Below are 22,817 nucleotides of genomic sequence, written 5' to 3'. Positions count from 1 at the left end.
AAACTAAAAAATAAAAATAAAAAACATGGTTATAAACAAATACAGAAGAATAAACTACAATGCAAACTATATGACACCGCTTTACAATAACAATCTAAGTTGCAATGCATTATGGTTTAGAAACTTATTAACTTAAAAATGCAAGAAGCATTCAAGCGTTTTTCCAATAAAACTAAAACTAAGTTATGTTGCATAACTTATGTATATGCATTTATGCATAACTTATGCATATAAAGATCATTGATATATTTTATTACTCGCTTTAAAAAAAATATAACATTATCCCAAGGGGGGGGGGGCTACTACCCCCTTAGCCCCCCCCCCCTTAAACCCGCCCCTGATGGATTGCCAGCATTTATTTAAAATAATCATGAATTCATTTGAGAGAAACACTCTAGTTCATATGCATAAGTAAACTAAGGTAATCTTTTTAGTTTATAGTTGTCTCTAGATTACATGCAGACATCATAGATATCTACATGTAATTTTATGTGTTCTTGTTTTTATATATAGGAGAAAAACTTGTGTATTGATAATATTTTTTTATATTATAAAGTATATAAAGTATTTATCTTTCGTTTTAAAATAAACATAAGTTCACTATTTTTTAAAATAATAATAACAATATGATTTTCCAAAGAAAAAAAAAGATAATGAACCACATGGCTCATTATCTAGTTTTTTCTTTCAACCAAATTTGATTATCAATGACACAATTTTAGAAAATATTTAATTTAGTACAGTTATTAGTAATAATAATAGCAATAATACATTTTTAATATATTTTATTAAAGTTTCTTACAATAATGTAAATAAAAAGTAATAGTTATAATTATAAATAATTAACTTTAGTATATATTTTATTGGTATAAATTGCAACAAAACTAATAGTTGAATATTTTGATGTAGATTGCTAAAATTATGGCATCGATAAATTTTGTTCTCATAACTTTGACCTCATAAACTATGTCCTCTTTCCATTTAAACATATCTTTTTTAAAAAGGCACTTGATCTGAACATATCATTATCATTATTTAGTTTTGAAATTAGCATTATTGGATTTACAGTATCAAGGTTATGTAAAGAATAACCAAATTAATTATGTTTGCTCAAAAGAGCTATAATTACACTAGTCTATAACAAAATAACAAAATAAAAAATATATATATATATATAAATATATATATATATATATATATATATATATATATAAATATATATATATATATATATATATATATATATATATATATATATATATATATATATATATATATATATATATATATATATATATATATATATATATATATATATATATAGTATAATACAAGATGTATATGTATACACAAATTATCACATTAACGTAACATTTACCCTCCTCTTAAAAGTGTTTAGGTGTATTTACAAGTTAAGTTTTTCTGGTGCTTTAGTAATTTCTAAAGATCTACGAAAAGAATTTTAAATTGTTCTATAGGATTCATTTTATTTTCTAGTTCTTTTTTGGAGAATAAAGGAGTTTCATTGCTACCATTAGGGGTTGGGGGATAGTTATCGATGGTTGTTACTTCTAAATTGTTGCTTGATGTTTGTATTATAGGAGTTGTTCCAATGGAAGCCAGCTGTTTAGTAGACACTGTTGTCTCATGACTTCTTGGAAATCTCACATAAACATAATGAGGATTTGATTTGATGAGCTGAACCTCATTTACTGAATCTTCATATTTACTTTGCATCACACAAAACTTTGTAACTAATGATTTTAACACCATATCCTAGAAATTTGGGCAAATCTGCAAAGACTAACAATATATAAGTAGGAAAAAATCCTTTTAAAAAAACTTTATTGATATGTATGTACATGAATATTTACACTTATAACACACTAACATTTACATATAATCAATTCTTTAATCATAATTAATAGAAAATCAAACTTTAAAATTATTTCATTACAAATAATCCTACATTCAAAACCAACAACATTAAGCACCAAAATAGAATTTGCAATTAACTCTTTTTTTACCAACTACATTTGGCCACTTTACAGTATTTTTTAATTGCACATGCTTGACTTTAAAATGCATAACATTTGTTATATTTTGATCAAAGATAATGTTATATTTAGATCGAATTGATAGCCTTAAAATAAAATTGACACACACACATATATATTTGTAAAAAATAAGAGAATATACATCCTACTTTTTTAATATGAACAAGATAAAAAATTTTTTAAGTAAACTAATGAAAAATATTTGCTTCTTTTTACGTAGATTGCAAAATCTGTTTGAAATGACAAAGTCTTGTACATAAATATTTTAGATCAATGCTGGCATACCATAATGGTTTGTCAGTGCTAATCTTAAATATTATAATAAAATGCCTTTGCTTAAATTGAATCCGCCATGTGTGGTAATTAAATTATAGTACACGTATTTAAACATTTCAGGATAAGGTCATTGGTCGAGCTTTGTCTTACCATTAGCTGTTACCGTTAGCTTGCAACCATGTTTAAGCATGGGTTGGAATGTTTCATTACAGTGTATTTCAACTGCTCGAAAAAATTCATCCCAGGATAAGAAAGTATCATGAACTTCTAGCGACATTATTTTGAACAAAAAAATTATCGCAAAATAAAAGCAAATCACATCAAAATTATTTAAAACATCAATAAGATTTAGCGCATGCGTACAAAACATCAATAAGATTTAGCGCATTGCGTTCCGAATAGCATATGGCTGCATAGAGCGCATTGCGCTTCAAGTAGCAACGACCAAAATTTATTGCTTTTATTAAAATTACTTATTTTTCCACCTTCAGAGAAAAGCTACAACTGTAGAAAAGAATGGCCTGAAAAAATGAAATTTTTTTTATTTTCAAGTCAAATTACTGGTGGGAAGTTGCAAATTTGCAATACAAAATAATGATGAAAAAAAAGTTAAAAATAAAATTGTTTTATATCTTCCAGTCATGCATGAGCACTTTTTTGCAATTTTTGAAAATTACAAAAAAATTTATTTGAGGCCCTTAGGACATCTTTTTTTCATAAAAACTTTGATATACAAAATGTTCTTCATTCAAACAAAGTTTACCTTTTAACAAAAATTAATTTAGATTTCTGAGATTGTAGCAAGTATCTTATAGATACTTTTGGAAAATGTCTGTCTTGAAAACTGATCAAGGTTTCTAGTTTTCATCAACAACCTTCCTTTATCCTCTTTATTTAGTCTGTAATCTACACTTTAAAAACCATAAAAGTATTCTTATCTTTAAAGTTCCTATAGAAAAGGTGTATCTTAACTTTAAAATCATGTCAAGATTTAACCATTAGTTTTTATTATCTTTCAGTTTAAAATACCATAATCTATTCAAGTTAAGAAAGCTATTCTTGCTTGAAATTGGTTCTGAGAAAAGGCAGTTGCTTATGAAAAAGAAAATGGAAAAAGTTTGCAACCAAAACTGTAAATGAAAGTATTATATTTTCTGAAAGTGATCATCTAATTGTAACACCTAGGCATTGTTTTTTTTTTTTATAGAAAGTTGTCTCTTTTTGTATGATTGTGTTCTGGTTTTGAGCATTCAGATTGTATTACAATTATAGATATTGAGCATCTTTTTTTCCAAAAAAAATGAGTTTTTCAAAAATTCAGGTACTGATTGCAATCAGAATATAAGATTTTGTTCTTCTAGAGTGCAGTAGATTACAATCTAATCATGTGATATTAGATCAAAATATACTTCAGGGAAAAATAGTTTTGAAATCAACATTCAAAAAATTGCTGCCTTTAGGAAGAATGGTAAAGATTTTAGTTTGATAAAAGCTTTTTTTTCATGCAAGAATATGCCATAGCTTATTAGTCAGACAATATATGACAACACCAGCAGTGAATTACACAATTCCTAAGTGCTAACTGCACATGAGTCAATTAAAGAAACTACCAAGCAATTAGATGAACAAAGATCTCTAGATGATTCAGTTTTAAAGCATGCAACTAGTAAGCCAAAATTTAAAATGTGCTGTCAACTCTTTCCGAAAAGCTCTGATTCTAGGTGAAAATACAAGTGATAAAATCACTAGAGAATAAGAAAAAAATTAATACTTTTAAAGTTGTTTCTAATCTTATTGGTCCTATATTTTATCAAAAAAGTCTTGGTAGTGATGAACCTCTGACAAAATTTAACACTGTAAGACACAAAATGTCAATGAGTTCACAAACAGTTTTATATAGACATGGTGCCCAAAAAGAGTAAATGTTGGAAGTAATGTCAAAGCTGCAGTTGTATCTGCTGTCATTCCATAAAATGGTGGTGCCAGGGTCTTATTGTGGTTTTCAATAAGCCTGATAGATAATGGCTATTTTATAAACAAAGAAATGTGAAAATTTAACTTTCAGCACATCAAACAGTCTGAGTGAACTGGTTGCTTGATGTACAGATTGAGAAAACTAACTCAGTAAAACAAAGAAGAAAAAGGCTTTGTGTCATTATGGTTTTAATGATAAAAATGAACTTAAGGAAAGAGAAACATGCTTTTGAAGTGTTTTATTTTGGTCTTTCAGCTTTTATTATTTCATTTTATTTATTTTTATTTTTTCTATATGGTTTTATCTGCCTTTCATTTCTCGAAATGTTGTTGGTTTGTTAACAAGGATAACTGTTGATTGTATAACTGTTGATTGGATAAAGCTTTTAAGCTGAAAGTGTGAATGGTGTTACTTTGACTTATGTAAAGTGTTTTGAGCAAAACACTTTTTAAAAACATGAAAAAGAATAAGGTTTTTCAGTGGCATCTTTGCATGTACTTAAATTAATTTTTTCTCAGATTGAAAGAAAACCATTATGTGATATAAAGTTGATAAATTTTTTTTTTTGTTTACTCAGAACATAATCATGTTAGCAAACTCTGGATTTTGAAGATTTCAAGAAGTTTTGATCATTTTTCATTGACTTGTTTTGTTGAAAGACATTTTGATTTCAGGGTAAAAACTCATTATATACTTGAGTAAATGATGATTTCATCATTTGAATTTTATGAAAATGATGTTTTGTAGAATTTTTTTATAGTACTTTTGTTATTTAAATGGGTATTGAGATATTTTCATACTTTTGAAAAAAATGTTTCATTCTTTTGGCTCCATCTTGATAAAGATTTGAAAAAGTTTACAGATAAAGGTTATCCACAATAATTACTCTTGCTGCCAAAACATAAATTCAAGACTCTAGAATACTAAGTAGTAATTAACTTGATGGACTGCGATTTTTTTCCCCAATAATTAAAAAATATCCGTAAGGATGAGATGAAGTTTTATATTTAAAGTGACTTGTCCCTAATTAGAATATAACATTCAAGATATTCCAAGTTCACACAGATTGTTGAATGATGTGTAAAACTTGTGACAGAAACCTCTGGAAAGGTTTGAGAAGCTGGGAGTGGATTTATCAACACTCTGCTGTCAAGGCCAACCATTTCTATTTTCACCCACAAACCATCTCTTACTTTACCCATGAATATATTTTAATAATTTTTTTCCCTTTAGCTAAGAAAGACATAATGAAGATTCATTCAACTATGGCCTCTTCACACAAAATCTTTGTTTCTTCAATGTATAAATCTATTTAAAATACTGCTAATAATCTAAAACAATTTACTTTTAAATATTTAATTTTACATTCCATAATGAAAACCAAAACAAAACAAAACAAAATAATCATTTTAGCATTTTTTTCGTTTAATCTACTTTTATCAACAAACCTGTTGTTCTACGCATTTAAGAGCCATTTTATTTCGTTTCTAATATCTTTATCACTTGTCAACAACCTCGACGACTTTACAAAAAATTTGTTCGCTATATATAGCATTTAAGCATACAACTTGTGACTCTTGTCAACAATTAATAATCGTTATAAAAACCGTTATAATGATAAAATTATGCAGCGTGTGAATCTTGTCAATAATTAGCAAAGCTAATTATTGGCACATTATTGACGCATATTAAAATCACAACATCTCCCCCAGCTCACCAAGAGCTCATACATAATCTTGATACTTTCGGTTAGGAAACACTCTTCTCCCATATCGAGTGAATCGAACAGGGTGTGTCTCTATCTCACAATTTGTTGGATAGTTTTGACCAGCGTGGTCCGCACTATTGTCAGCTTCACCATCGTCCAGGGATTCCCCACTTCGACGCCATAGCTTGCATAGTCTGAGATCTAAACGACTTACAGTTATCTAGGAGAACTTCGGAAGGAGGCCCAAGCAATGACCATATTGTTTCTAACGATTGAACAACCATTGCTGCACTTTCATCGCTTAATGGTGACCATAACGTGTATCTGCTTAGGCCACAATCGATACAGGTGAGATATAGCAATGAATCAACGTGAGCAAAATCGCAAGCTACTCTTTCCCACACTTTACTGACAGCAAAATTTCCTTTATCCAATGAAACCACATGAGGATCAATTGAATTGCATTCATCACATTCAGCGACAACTTGTCTCACTGTTTCTCTGTTAACGTGGATTCCAGCACGCGAGCATAACTCCATACTCTTGGAAACTCCTATGTGTGCTATTGAATGAACTTTTTAACCTGCTGATTATCGTGTTTATAAATGATATTACATTCTTGTGTTGCAACTTTGTGTTTTATCCATTTTGCTGGCACTCGTGTGAGTTCATCTGCGACATTTTTTGTTGTTGTTATCCATGTAACATTTACATTTATGGCATAATCTTCGACCAATCTTCCAAATATCTGAAGCCTTCGTCGGATTAGCATTTCACATTGTCCAGCACATTTTACAGGTTTGTCACGAGTCAATTCGGAATTCAACCAGCTGAATACACTATGAGAATCAGTTTTGATAGAGACATCACTTGGATTCCATTTCAATATTGAGACCTTCAATACATGCATCCATTTCAGCTACGTTGATATGCAATGCATCAGACTTTGATCGGAGCCATGTCGCATCTTCTATTTTTTTGTCACCTTGCATTATCACAACTCCTTTTGCCAGCGAACTTGCATCACACCATACTGTAAGGGATGCATTTGGTTTGACATTCCATACGCCTTTGGCTGGATCGCATTTGATGACTTTCTCCACGACCTCCTTTATCATTTCATTAACGTGCTTATCCCTAATAGTTTCATCCCAACCTGCCTCGATAGTACATCTTTTTATAAAGTTGCATGCGAGTCTCAACCATCCAGCAACTGGTAGATTAGAAACCAGATTACCACACAATGAGAATATCTCTCTCTTGGTGAGCACATTTTTTATAATGGGAATCTCGCGACCTCTCTTCCAAAACATTTCATTTGTAGACGGATTTACTGTTACTCCCAATCCTAGTGCACGAACTGGGTTTTTGCCAAAATATTCAGGTGTTTTTGCGTGAAGGCCCCATTTCTTCAAATGTGCCACCAGCATTCTTCCGTTTCCATTGGTTGCCAAATGTGTCATCAATGTATCCTCTTGCTGATTTTGCGAGTGCAGAATTTTGTTGGAGCACATATCGTAGTATTGAGCTCATCATCACAGGTGCTAGGTTCAGACCGAAGCCCAAACGTGTAAGCGCATACCCTTGATCTTTGTAAATGACAGTTTGGTAAGGCCAATGTTGTGTATGCACATGAATTTGCAAGTATGCTCTTTTTAGATCCACCACAGAATCGTTGCTATTTGTAGTCATGAGTCTCCAATCTCTCATTGCATCGTTGATAACATCCGCATCCCTTGTAGAGGCTTTTACATAGGCGTTGAGTTCGCGATAATCAAGCACCGGTCTTATCTTCTTTTTGTTATGTTGCATGACGCACATCAATGGGAGTAATCCTTTAGGTTTGCCCATACTTTTTTCGTCATATTTGACAAGTATGCCTTCTTTGATCCATTCGTTAATTTCGTTGTCGAACGCTTCACGATGTTGATTAGATACGTTATACTGACTTGTTCTGTTCTTCATTTTAGGTTCGTTCTCCCACTCCCAACTAACAATCCATTTTTTGCCATCAAAATAAGCTTTGCTTGTTCCAATTTCAACAGTCGCAACGCTGGGTGTCGATGACAACTTAATTAGAGAATTACAGAATTTCAATTTTCCAGTGCCAATTTTCAGCTCATCGCACGACTTTATTAGATCCATGCCCATAATCATGTCGTATTTGTTTATGACTTCATCCACGCATAACATCAATGCATTAAGCAGGCACCCATTCGTTGGGTGGTGTATTTTAGCAACAACTTCCTCACATCGAATCATTCCGCCCATTGTTGCAACATCCACTACACGAATCACTTTGTAGTTAGATGGCAGTAGCTTCTTGGTGATGATTGATTGCGAGCAACCAGTATCTACAAGCGCTGTAGCTTTTCTTCCGTTTATCACCAAGTCGATAGTAGGTAGTACTGTTTCGGGACGAGTTCTTGTAGAAATACCTAATGCGAACTCGTCCCTTTTAAGTTTTCCTGGTTTTGTCGACGTTTGTTACAGTCCTTCGCAGCATGTTTATGCGAGCATTTCTTGCATAAAGAGGTACATTCACATGCAAAGTGATTTAATTATTCGCAATTGAAACATCGCATTTCTTTCTTTCTCCGAATATGACTTGTCATTACTGTTTCAGTTGTTCGGTAACTTGCATTTACCTCTTCATTCACAGATAAACATGCCGCATCCAATCTGGTTTGTACAATTACGGATGCAGTCTTGACGCAATTGTCAAAGCTCAATGCATCCTCTCCCCGAAGAATGGCACGCACAACAGCACCATCATTAACCCCAATGATGAGTTGATCACGAAGTCGACCGTCTCTCTCTGAAGGCAAGAACTTGCATTCTTGAGCTGCTCGAATTACTCGATGCGCAAACGTCTGTATCGATTCTTCATTGCCACGATAAGTTTTCCCAAATTCATACCTTGACATTAACGATGATTTTCTTATCTCCAACGTTTCAAGTTTCACCACCAACTCTTCGTACGAAACGTCCTCTGGCAGTTCAGGTGCTGTTAATTCTTCCATGGAATTGTAGATTTTCGACGGCAGAGCAGCAAGCAAATACGCTACGTGTCAATCTGCAGTAATATTGTTTATCACAAAGAAAGAAGTCATCTGCCGAATAAATCGCTTTGGCTGTCCATCTTCATATTGCGGAGATAATAGACACGCCCGGTTATCTTGTTGTTCTACGCATTTAAGAGCCATTTTATTTCGTTTCTAATATCTTTATCACTTGTCAACAACCTCGACGACTTTACAAAAAATTTGTTCGCTATATATAGCATTTAAACATACAACTTGTGACTCTTGTCAACAATTAATAATCGTTATAAAAACCGTTATAATGATAAAATTATGCAGCGTGTGAATCTTGTCAATAATTAGCAAAGCTAATTATTGGCACATTATTGACGCGTATTAAAACTACAACAAAACTTTTTCAAATTTTTCAAAAAACTATCAAGATAATACGCAATAAAAAGATGTTAATAAATTCAAGATATATTTAAACATTATTTTCTTGTATGAATTTAAACTGTTATATTTGGGAAGAGCATGACTTTAAAATGTTAAAAATGATTGTAAAAGTTATAGCTTTTCCAAGTTTTGGTAATCTTAATAGCGCATGTTTGACTGCAAGATATAAATCTCTTTATTAGTATTTTATTTAGCTCACCTTAATGTATAAGCATTGTTAAATAATGTGCATTGAAAGCTGCAACAGGTCCATTTATTTTAAATTTCTCTATTGATGCTTCATATGTTTTATTTTCAGAATGCAACTGAATTTCACTTTACGCCTGAAATAGGATATACAAGTGAACTAATTGACTTTTTTGTAAGTTTGAATTGTTTTTTGTTTTAAAATGTGAATAAACTTCAAATATTTTCTTCACTAAATTGATATGATAATGTGACTTATATGAAGAGAAAATGAAGGGAAAACATTTAATTGCTTTCCAACAATCTATCATCATCAATTCGTCAAATAAATGTGAGTATCTACCAATTTAAATAATGAAAATTAGGGAAGTATGACGTAGATTGTGTAAATGATGATTAACCTACTTAAATAATGTTCTCTAAACAATAATCTAATTTGGTATGGTATGCCTACTAAAGATAACCCTTGTATGTATGTATGTATGTATGTATGTATGTATGTATGTATGTATGTATGTATGTATGTATGTATGTATGTATGTATGTATGTATGTATGTATGTATGTATGTATGTATGTATGTATGTATGTATGTATGTATGTATGTATGTATGTATGTATGTATGTATGTATGTATGTATGTATGTATGTATGTATGTATGTATGTATGTATGTATGTATGTATGTATGTATGTATGTATGTATGTATGTATGTATGTATGTATGTATGTATGTATGTATGTATGTATGTATGTATGTATGTATGTATGTATGTATGTATGTATGTATGTATGTATGTATGTATGTATGTATGTATGTATGTATGTATGTATGTATGTATGTATGTATGTATGCATGTATGCATGTATGCATGTATGCATGTATGCATGTATGCATGTATGCATGTATGCATGTATGCATGTATGCATGTATGCATGTATGCATGTATGCATGTATGCATGTATGCATGTATGCATGTATGCATGTATGCATGTATGCATGTATGCATGTATGCATGTATGCATGTATGCATGTATGCATGTATGCATGTATGCATGTATGCATGTATGCATGTATGCATGTATGCATGTATGCATGTATGCATGTATGCATGTATGCATGTATGCATGTATGCATGTATGCATGTATGCATGTATGCATGTATGCATGTATGCATGTATGCATGTATGCATGTATGCATGTATGCATGTATGCATGTATGCATGAATGCATGCATGCATGCATGCATGCACGCACGCACGCACGCACGCACGCACGCACGCATGCATGCATGCATGTATGTATGTATGTATGTATGTATGATTTTAATGTTGTGTAGATGACTTTTTATTCTCTCTTAGAAAATGTTTACTGAAATGCCTCTAAATTGTCATGATTTTATAACACATAAACTTTTTCAGGATTATTCATTTCTTTATAACTTAAATTTTTCAGATTGTTGCCTACCCAATAGCACCTGGCCTGATTACTCGAAATATTCCACTTTCAGTTAATAAAAAGAAATGTGATCGAGGTATATTTGAGAAATAAAACTTAATTTTTTATTCAAGTATAAGAATTTATCACTTTTTTTTCATAGGTAAAGATAATTTTACTGAAGGAACTCAATTAAGGAAATATTCTTAATAATCACGTTATCCGATACCAGATATTGGTGGAACATTTAGTGCAACATATGAAAAATTGTTAATCACATATGATACCAGTTATTGATGGAATAAATAATCTTGTAATAAATCACATTATCTGATACCAGTTTTTGGTGGAATAGTGCAACATAAAAAGTTAAACTTTTTGCAAATATGTCCATACTTTATTCCCTTTTTTTTCAATCATTTTCGTTACATATGTTTTGTTTCTTATTATCCTCCCCCCAAACATATGTAAGTTTACTGTAATGTTTTTATGTTACATAAATAAATCGCCATGCAACTGCATTGATGGTAAAATCCTGCAGTATGAGTTGTATATGCAGTAGTTATTATCATGTCATAAAAAGCATTCTTTTAATAATTTGACATAAAGTTCCAAACCCCTAAAGTTTAAATTCTGTTTTGAAAAGAACATTTAAAAAATTTTGATTTTTCCAACTTTTGCTCCAAATTTTTGAGAATATGTAACCTAGTATCACATTTAATGCATTTAAAGGGTTGATTCGCAAATTTGAAAATAATTGTTAAAAAATTCTGTTTAAATTTCATTAAATTTATGTTTGTAACTATAACATTTTTTTAAGTAACACTTTCAGTTTAAGAAAAATGAGGATCAATATTGATTACATTGAATCAAAAAATTTTTCATGGATCCCCTGGAGTAAAAATGTGATCATAACCGCACATGCTGCTCAGTAAGGTGTTAATACGATAAAGAAGTGGTTAATATTTGAGGCATCTTAAATGCATTCATTTTTAATTTTTCAAAAAGTTTTCAACCTCTTAAGTCTCATAACAATGTAAAGATGCAGTAATGTTATTTGTGCTAGCAGAGGCCTCAGCCCTTATGGTTGTCTCAGATTTTAGTTAAAACTGATGGTCTTTGTTTTGGTCTTGGTTTTTACTCAAATGAACTTTAATCTTCTTTTATCCTGTTCGGAAACTTTCATGACATCAATAAAAATTTCTAGGGAAAGAAAACTTCGTTTTTTATGTAACAAACAGTTCCTTGCGTTTTTCATTTTAAAACATTTCTAATTGCAATGTCCTGCCCATACAGTTGTGCCTCACAACTGCCTTTCCATGATTATGGTGTCAACATGAATTTGAAGAGTTCCAAAAAAGTGAGATTCCTCAATACACAGCTCACAGCCTAGGCTGAATTGATTACCACATTTAATCCTATTGTGAAGCTATTGTGATTGAATGAACTAATGTTAAGTTAACTCTGTGTAACATAAAGCATTTCCATGATGTTTTTGCAGTTATAAAAATTTGAACCACCATTAAAATATTTCTGGGGTTTCAAAAAAATGGCTGTTTTCAAAAGCAATCTAGACCTTTAATTTTTTAAAATCTTTTTTTTTACTGCTGATTGTTTTTTTATTATGTTTTTAAACTTAAGTTTTACATTTATCACCTAGTTTTTTTGGTTCATAGACCTAGTTTATTCAATAAAAATTCTATAAAAAATCTACTGATGTAAATGGCATATATAATTTCTAAAAGTACTTGATAGAAGTTCCATAGAATTTACATACAGCTTATACTAGCTGGAATACCCAGCGCAAAGTGCTAGCTACTCCGGCTAGTATAAAGTAAAATGGGAAATTTTATGGGTGCCTGTTAAATGCATCTGTTTTTGTTTTGAAGATATGCAAGATTTTGTAAAAGTGTTTCTTTACTGTTATTTAAAAACTACAGGACTGGGCCACTGACTTAAGGATATCCATGGTCAGTAAAGGGATGTCACTATTGATTTTAAGAAGTAGTTACCCCTATGTGCAGAACTTTAGCTCATTTGGGACCAATCCTCACGTAGTTGTTTTGAGGGTCCTGGAACTTATATTTGGTCTTAAGCACCCTAAATATGGAGTTCATGGTGGCATGAACCTGTTCTAAAATCTCAGCACTAAATTTTGTCATTTTTATTTTCAATAAAGTTATTACGAATTAATTTTATAAAACCTTTCTCATTTGATAGTTACTTGAATCTATCTCTGGTGACTAATTCACGAATCATCTTCTTTCAAGTAGTAGCTTGTATTAAACTTCCGCCAGTAGCCATATCTGAAATTTCTTTTAATGTTTTTTTGATGCGTAAAGAATCGACTTAATATTTTCAATTTTATTTTTTATGCACTCTCAATGTTTTTGGATCATTTCTAATATTTTTTCCATATTTAACTGTAATATGATTTTAGAGACTGATTAATGAACCTTTTGAGCTTAATCATACTTGAACAAAGATTGCGACTAGATTCATTCTTTTGTGAGGTCTTTTTGCGTTTAGTTGCATATTACCATAATAATGCGAATTTCACCGTAAATAATAAACAACTTTATGAATATTTCGTTGAATTATTATTCTAATTACTTTTTATTTAATTTCTTATTCATTGATAAGCAATTTCCTTCATTGTGTATTATTTATTTTCTTTGTTATTTTACACTTGAATAAATTTAAGTTGAATTTAAAATATTTAAAAATGATATGATAATTTTATTTTCAAATTTCTATATATTTTTAAAACTTCTCCTATAAATCACCTTTCGCTTTTTAAGTGATTTCAATATTTTTTCATTTAAGCAACAAATTTCTGCCATCTTCAATAAAATAGATATAAAAATAGAAAAAAATATTAAAAAATGAATAAAAAAATACAAAAATATAAAAATATATAAAAAAAAAATACAAAAAAATATAAAAAAATGTAAAAAAAGAATTCATTAGGACAATCTTCCACACAATGTGTTCTTTAATAAACGGTTTTGAAAAATTCTAGTTTGTAAATAAAACTAGTTTTTTGAAATCTTTTAGATAACGACGGCGATTCAGAAGATATTATAATGGAACAAGATCAAGAGAAACCACCGGATACTCCAAAAACTAAACCAAATCAAGACACAAAGTTCGTCGTGATTTTGAGTGTATTGGGCTTTATTACAGCTCTTACTACTGTGTTTATAATTTTTAAAATCAGACGAAACTGTTTTCATAAGGAAGTGCCGGAATTTCCGTCCTATGGTGGGTGAATTTTACGATCAAATTTTAACTGAGGCTGTTAAAAGCATCTTTATTCATAAATTTTCGCTTTGGTGACTTTTCTACTATAACAAATAAGAGAAAGACGTACTTTGATTTATATTTTACCAATTAAATAGAAATAATAGCTGCCATAATTCTGTCATATCTTAAAAATTTAATATGAATGTAGAAATCAGAGATAAAGTCGTATACATTTCTCACTGCGCATTAAAAAGAAGAGAGATCGAAAAAGTAAAATTTTTAGCGAGCAAGCTTCAGTCTTTTTCAAATGTCGAGGTTTGTATTGATCTCTGTAATCAAAATCCAATTAATGATTGTGGAGGTTTATCCATATGGATCCCAGAAAAGTTACCAACTGCTGACAAGATCATCATGATCTTTTCTCCATCGTATTTAAAGGTCTGTTTTGTTTTCATTATATATTATTTCTTCATTTGGATTTATTCTCATATCTATTTTTTATCCTCGTTTGTTTTTATCGCAGCTTTCTCTTTAAATATTTGAAAAAAAAAAAGAAAGAAAAATTATAAATATATAAAACAATATGCATCATAGGCTACTATTAAATATTTAAGGCTTCTTGAGTTTAAGTATTCGTTATTTTTGAAATATAAAAGTAATTTAAAGAAGGCTTGTGAGGTTAAACATAATTGAAAATTGTCTTTTTAATTGCCGCGATGTAATGCAGAATGAAGCAATATGCTTTGTGGGGTAGAATGTAGCAATGCATTTTGTGACAGAATTTACCAATGCCAAGTGTGGTAAAGAATGTTTCAATCCAAAGTTTTGCAATCGTTCAAACTTTCTTGATCAGAGAGTTGAGTTTTTAATTTGAATTAATAATTCTAAGGACCAGTTCTCTCTCAGTTGGCATGACGTTGACACCGCTACCAAGTTTCCAATCGACGCTTTGAAACTGTTGGTTTTGTTTAAACTTTAATTTACTAAAATTTTTAAAATTTTTAAATATTTTGAATATTTTAGTTCAGCATTAAATTTTTTGCGATTTTTTTAATCTGATTTCGGGGTCAGGTCAAACACGAGCATATAATGCGTGAGTGCATTGGTTTGAACAGCACGGATAATTTTATCAAATGAAAACTAATTTTCCCATTCCGAAACGTTAATTAATCAGCATTTTGAGGAGAGTTTGAAAACTAAAAATACAGTGGTACTTAGATATATATATATATATATAGTTTTGCCATCTGCAGGCAGCTTTCTAGGAGTTAACTTTAATTTCCTCTTTGCTGGACAATGCGAAAAGAATAGTGTATCCTTTTTTACTCGTTGAAATAAAAACGTCAAGAATTTGTTTAGAAGTTTGATGGACAATTCCATGGGGGTATAAGAGATGGAGTTGCAATGATATAATTTTTTTTTGGTATCAATGCGCTATGGAACAAAAGTATACAAATTTTGCACAAAAATATTTGTGATAATTACTTTGTTTGTTTATGCCTGTAAATGTCATTTCATAAACCCCATATTTTCATCAAAATATTTGCAAAATTGAAGATTTGAAGATTGGACTTAGTCCTGATAAAGGATTTTGAGGGTTATATAACTTTAACCATTTTGAAACCTGAAGCATTCATCTTTCGTTTGGTACCAAAATAATTGATACTTTTTGATAGCATAAAGAATGCGGGTCTTGTAAAGCCAAAAATATAGTAATAACCCCAAATTCCGTTTCTCTAAATATTTCTTAAAATGTTTTATACGTGGAGAAACACAGATCTGATCAGTTGCAATCAATTGCTAAGAATCACATTTGTAACTATTAAATATGTTTTGTGGGAAAAACTACTACTTGTTTGTGCAAACTATTTTCAAGAAATATCAGAAATTTTTTTTTTTTTTTTTTTTATTTAATAAATATCAGTTTAGATAACCTACAATATCAATACCGTGAGAGATATTTTCAAAGTTCGTTTAGCTACAAATTTCTATAATCACAAGTTAATAAAAAATCTTATCTCAATTGAAAATTAAAAAATTGTGATTTTTGATTTTTGTGATCAATTTTTATTACTTTATCCCATAGTGCGGTGCAGCGTTTTTAATTTACTGTCGTTAAAATATTACTGCGCAGTAAAGTTCCAACATTAAAATTTTACTGCTTAGTAAAATTTCAACGTTGGAATTTTATTGCTCTCGTTATTATCTTACTGACTTTTTTAATATACAGTTTTTGGCGTTTATTCTTTCGGCGTTTTCAAGATGTACAAAAATATTAACTTTAGTTATATCAGGAAATATTTGAAAGACAAAAAGTTTCCTGAAGATGTAAATGAGAGAGAGCAAAAAAGGCAAACTTTAAAAGGCAATGTAAAAACTGTGCAATTATGGACAACAAGTTGATGTATTGCAAAAAAAATATTGGTATGGTGAGGAAATTTTGTAACTAATTCAAAATTTCAAAAAAAGTGTTAACATTTAAAAAATTTCTTAGTTCTAATTTTATTGATTTTATCTTATTGCCTACAAACTTTTATTTCTTGTATATGGTTGTGGTAATCGAGAAGAGCATAGTTAAAGAAGTTCACGAGGGTCTTGGAACTTCAGAGAAAGCTGTTGCATTAGCCAGCCACCTTGGCATTAATGCTGTTAAAAGACAAATATCTTCAAGATTTTTTTGGCATTCAATATTGGAGGATATCACAAAGCATAAAATCAATGTGAGCGATGTCAGAAAACCTCCAACAGAAACCTTAAAGTGTCTCCTGCTTTAAAACCTGTTAAAGTGGAACAACAAGAAATAAAGCAAGTTGGTGTGGATTTAATTCAAATACCTGAATCAAATCGCTTCAAATTTGTGATTGCTCTTATTGATTATTTTTCTAAACGGACTGAAGCTGAACCTCTAAGCAACAAAACAGCAGTATCAGTATCATCCTTTCTCTATAAGGTTATATTCAGACATGGTTGTTTTAAAATACAAATCAATGACCAAGGTTGGGATTTCTATACTATGTATCTATTGCATTACATGAATTGACAGGTAATCAGCAGCATGTCACCTCGGCTTACCATCCATAAGCCTATGGCCTTGTAAAGAGACAGAACCAGACAATTTAGAAAGCAATCATCTAGGTCTTAAACTAAAATCTTAAAAATTGGGTGTCAGTTTTTGCTGGAATTCTTTTTGCTCTACGTGTTAAAGTGCATGATTCAATTTGGTATTCACCATTTTTCCTTATGAGTAACCAACAACCCTGCCTTTCAATCGATGTAAAATACATAGATAAACTCAATGACGAAGAATATAATCCTGTATATGATAAAGAGGTTCTACAAAAGCTTTAGAAATGAAAAGAGAAATTGAAGAAAAAGCTATGAACAACATTGTTTGTTCACAAAAGGAACAAAAAATTGACTATGACAGAAAGCATGCAGCATCAAAGTATTGTGTTGGTCAGAAAGTACTTTAAAGAAATCTTAAAAGAGATAATAGAAAAGGTGCAAAAATGACTTTCTCGTGGCTGAGTCCGTATGAGATTTTTGATATTTTATCAAATTCTATATGGTTGTTAAAGAGCAGTAAAGGGATTTACGCATTGCAAAAAAAAATACTCTCTACATCATCTTAAACCATTTGTTAAAAAGGAAAGTAATTCAAAAATTGTTGGTTCCACTTGTTCTTCATGTTATTTTACAAGTATATACAGTCCAATTAGAAGTATATCTGAACCCATTCGTCAGATATATACGTCAATAATTTATAGCCTTCAGTTATTGGTAAACTTATTTGATATCTGTACCTAAATGTAAAATCTTCAAATGCTAAGAATAAGAGAAAATGTATAACTTAACATAAATAAGTGAATCAAAATACCGGAAAGTAAACTATCATTTAATCTATGGATTAAATAAAAAAAGTTTCAGGAAGAAAAATTGAAGTACCTTTAGTTTTACAGGACATGTATATTTTTACCCCCCCCCTCCCATCCTCCCACAAACTATAACATCACTGCTTTAGTTGATGACAGTAAAAAAAATGAGCATTAAAAACTTTAAAAACATGCTTAAAAAGATGGGCAAAACGACAACTTGACTCGACTTGAAGATTTATAACGTATTTGAACTTTTTAAAAAAAACATTTCAAAAAAATCGTTCTTCTCGTAATTTATCGGTATCTCTCGCTGTTTTTATGCTTTACGATAACACCAATAAAAACCCAATAACATCGTTTCAACCAATAAAGTTCCAGTCATAAATCGTTTCAAACGATAAGTTATCGTTTTGTAGACAAACTGATATCCTTTGGTATCGTTATCGTTTCATATCGTTATCGTTTCAAAATATCGGTTCATACCGATGTACCGATAACGATACACAGACGCTTACATTTTACTCGTTGATATTCTCTTGACCAAATTGATGATAATAAGTTTTTTCAAGAATTGTTTACAGAGATAAGGATAATATTCAGAACATATTTCAGACGATCCTAAATCAAGCCAAAAACTTCTTGCTTTAGATTTGGGTTCTGCATCCTCAAGTTAAGAAAAATTACCTTCGAAGGTAAAAAAAGATTTTGATGTTGATGCGTGTTATTAGACGAACGTCATTTAAAGTTGAAAGAATTGCAAATGGTGCTGCATTTTATGAAGCAGTTTCTGTAATAGGAATTTTTAAATATGTTTATATACTTTTTGATTTAGGCAATAAAAACATTGAATGGTACTGAAGATATATTTTGTAAGGTCAACACCGAAGTCAACTTGATAAAAACAATGTTATATAATAGCTGTCAACGTTCTTCTCAGCTTGCTGTTTTATTAGATGGAGTTAAAAAAAAAGAAATTCCTGCCGAGTTTGATGGTCGAGCACATTTTCGCTTTCCAAAGACTTATGACGACTTAGATACGGATTGGGTTGAACTTCTAGGTTACGTGCTGGACACCCCCCCTCTAGGGTTACCTTCAAAACTTTAAAGACTTGTGAAATCCGGTTGAAATTTTTACCATATTACACTAAGTGCTAAGTTTGATGGTCGTGCTAATTTCAGCTTTTTAAAGGCTAATAACAATTTAGATACAAACTGGATGTGACGATACTTGACGGTGACGAACTTGGGGATGACGTGCTTTCCTCTGTAGATTTACCACTAAAGCTTTTTATTTTTTATGTGTGAATGTGGAGATAACTAAAATAATTAACAGTTTTGATTAATGTTTTACTAAAGTGCTGTAGATTGAAATGTCATTATAAACTGTGTTGTTAACATTAAGTTTTTCAGTTATTTATTAAAATTTCACTCATGTCAAACATGTAGCACATGTGTCTTTCAATCAGCAAAACCGCCATTACTTTTAAATTAAATAATTTTAATTCAAGTATTGAATCCAAAAGTTCATAGCGTCATTTGAAACTAAGTTTATATCATAAGCATTGCAGCGTTTGAATATTTTGCAAGAAAACAATGAGTTTTTGCAAGAGAACAATGAGTTTTTATTTTTTTACGCTATTGTCCACATGGTCCACACCACTCATTGCAGCAATATCACCCAAGCTGCGTAGGTTAGTAATCTTCAAAATATATTTTATTTTTCTCAAAAATGATGCTTTGTAAATATTCATGCTGAATTATAAATCAATTTAAAAAAACCAAAGATAAGTTTTCTATTTTCTATTTGATTATTTTTGCTTTTATTCTCAAAAAAAATTTTCGGAGCGAATATTTAATTTATTCAAACTTGTTGTTTTGTTTTGTTTTTGTTTTTATATTTCCTGTATCGTGTAACTAATACGCGAAAAATCAGACTTTCTGAAGTTATGAAAGATTATTAGGCCTTAAAAATCTCTTATTTTGAACATGATGGTGAAAGAAAAAAAATATGCCGTATACTGATTCTTACAAACTGTTTTCTGTGGCCTGCACGAGATGTATGCTTATATTTCGCAGTGTCATATCACCGAGTCCTGTATATGGTTAAAGAATTTACGAGTTGCTTTAAAATTTACAGTTATGTAAAAGCAAGAATATTAAACACTGCTAGGAAAGGCTGATTCTAGCTCATTTCAGTGCAGGATTCGTGCTAACTTTTTTTTTCGACCATAATTCCAATCATAATTAAATTACAGCATTCTGTTTCTGGCTCATTTCCTTATTTCTCCCATAAGTCAACCTTCTTGTCAGATATTCTGTTTTACTTTTTAATGGTTGGCCATTAAAAAAGAGAGAAAGAAATATCCACTTTAAATATCGCGTGTTTATTTAAGTCGATTCAATATTTTTCATGTCATGCTATGCATAAATTTATGCGCAAAAGTACACCTCTCCTAGCAGTAAATAAAAGTTTCCAGATTGACCAACTTGCGCATATATTATAAAGAATCTACTATTTTTACAAATTTATCAACTCTTTATTATCAACCAATGAGTTGAATGAATCTGGATAGCCTTACCACTTTACTAATGATTTGTTTTTTTGTTTACGAATAATTTTTTCAATTCTATTTATTTATTTATTTTTTTTTCAATTATTTATTTTATGACTAGTTTTTTGCAACACCTGTTCATAAAAAGTACCTTGTATTTCTTCACCATTATTGTCAGTTTTCTTATACGTTGGTGGATTTGTGTACTGAATTTTTGATACTGTAAAAACCTCCTCAGTCCATCTAGGTGTGTAACCGTTTTCAAAATTTGACTTCTTTTTAGTTATCCTAACTTTATCACCAATTGGTTTAGGTTCTTTGAAATTTGGTGAAAACCGATCATCGATTCCACGGCAGTCACGCTAAAAATGCCAACTACTTTCAAGAAGAAGTATCTTCACCCTGGGGCATTCAAGAAGCGGTAACCCTGGCTCCGAAATGCTATTTTTTAAAAAAGAACCTCGTCAAAAACAAGAAAAAGCAAAAATACCACGGCCAAAGGAATGAATATAACGGCGCTTTAGTTTGACGATTAAGCGTAAGAGATCAACTCGCCGAACGGAATGAAAAAGATCATTCAAAATCGCATGCAATCCAACATCAACTGCATTTCATCATCAAAAGGATACGCTAGCTGTAGGGGTTTTGCGACGGATTTATAAGAGAAATTCGCAATCAGTGTCGGTTGGAACCCATTCTAGCATTGAGGAAAAATGCGCCAGAAACATAAAAAAACGGCGCAGCAACAAGCAAATTGCGGCGTTGAACAAATGCGAAGAAAAAATTGTTCAGGTGTGGTTGATTTATCAAAACAGTCGGCGCATGATCAAAAGTCACACCGTACCTAATTTTTAAAAGTAGTGTTTATAGTTTTATTTTTTGAAAATAAAATTTATGTAGAAAATGCATAATGAAAATAAAAAGAAATGTTAAAACTGATTTGTTTGTGCAAAGTTGTTTCAATCACTTTTGTCGCTTTTAAAATGATGAACGGCATGATTAATGAAGTGATCAAAAAGAAACAAGAAAGAGACAAAACCATCCACAAAATTAAAACCGACGGCGGGGAAGGCAATGAAGAAAAACAGGAAGAAACAAAACAAAAAAGTAGAATAATAAGATTACTTTTTGCTTTGTTTGTTGAAAAAAAAAGGGATTCGTTGCCTGCTACACCAACAAAGATCTTTTTAATTGTGTCAAAAAATCAAAAAACGATAATTTTGAACCTCGTTTGGACGCCCATCCAAAAACATCATTTTGGTTGGACCCACTAAATGCGGAAAAACGACTCAGGCCCTGAACCTGATCAAAGACGGCAATGATCTGGACGCGGACATGCTTTTTGTCTTGCAGGGCAGACAGATTTTGCCACTGCAACTCGAGGCTTAACAATGCATCAAGAAATCGGATTAAAATCGCGTGCAAGTGGTGTATTTGACGGTTGTGGACTGCTTGGTACGGTTGGACCATGAAATATTGGGCATTTCTTTGTTGAGTTTGGAAGTTTTCGGCGTGCAATACATTAAAAAAAGAGATAAATCAAAGTGATAGTCCTCTTTGACGAGATCAGTACTCTGTGTTTGAAAAGCGAACAGCATTTGATTTTTTGCACGTGCAAGTTGCTTCACGGTTTGGACACTGACGGTTTTTCACAGCGCACTATGCATCGCTAAGCGGAAATAGGATTTTATACATATTTTTTAGTGATTTTTCATATTTAAACTTTTTAAGTTTTTTCTTTTTGCATTCAATTTTTAATTCTCTATAAAAAAAAAATCATTTTTAGTTTTTTTAAACTTTTGACATCTTAAGGGTTTTTTTAAGGTTTTAAAAAACTCGCTTTTTTGTTAAAATCCTTTCAAAATATATGATAAGTGTAGAATTTCTATATTATTTTTATGCGAAATTAAAATAATAATGTATTTAATTGAATGTAAAACAAGAAATAGAAAAAAAAGGTTTTTGAATAGCATTTTTTTGCTGATTTTTTGATTTCTTAAACATTGATTAATTTAAGCATGTGGTCA

At 30.8% G+C, this 22,817-nt stretch overlaps 1 protein-coding gene across 7 annotated transcripts in view; it reads left to right on the top strand.

Moving 5' to 3' along the window:
• The window catches only part of LOC149883377 (uncharacterized), a 38,429-nt gene extending 16,844 nt beyond the window's left edge, over positions 1-21,585 (top strand). For 2 of the 7 annotated variants that reach the window (XM_090065524.1, XM_090065523.1), the window contains 5 exons: positions 9,794-9,856; positions 11,136-11,214; positions 14,175-14,381; positions 14,572-14,801; positions 16,649-18,237. In XM_090065524.1, coding sequence (XP_089921650.1) covers positions 9,794-9,856; positions 11,136-11,214; positions 14,175-14,381; positions 14,572-14,801; positions 16,649-16,687 — 618 coding nt within the window. In that variant the 3' untranslated portion in view covers positions 16,688-18,237. Of the gene's footprint in view, positions 1-4,885; positions 4,984-9,793; positions 9,857-11,135; positions 11,215-14,174; positions 14,382-14,571; positions 14,802-16,648; positions 18,238-18,886; positions 18,931-19,070; positions 20,087-21,103 lie in introns of those variants that run through there. The other 5 variants (XR_016444576.1, XM_090065521.1, XM_090065522.1 and 2 more) reach the window with 5 other exon arrangements.
• Positions 21,586-22,817: the final 1,232 nt, after the last annotated feature.

This window comes from Hydra viridissima, unplaced genomic scaffold (assembly GCF_058129835.1).
Source record: "Hydra viridissima isolate aposymbiotic clone 2 unplaced genomic scaffold, HvirCarnegie_v1 scaffold_10, whole genome shotgun sequence".
In the NCBI taxonomy this organism is placed as follows: Eukaryota; Metazoa; Cnidaria; class Hydrozoa; order Anthoathecata; family Hydridae; genus Hydra; species Hydra viridissima.
Note: the sequence above shows the minus strand (reverse complement) of the source record. Positions and strands in the feature narration are given on the sequence as shown.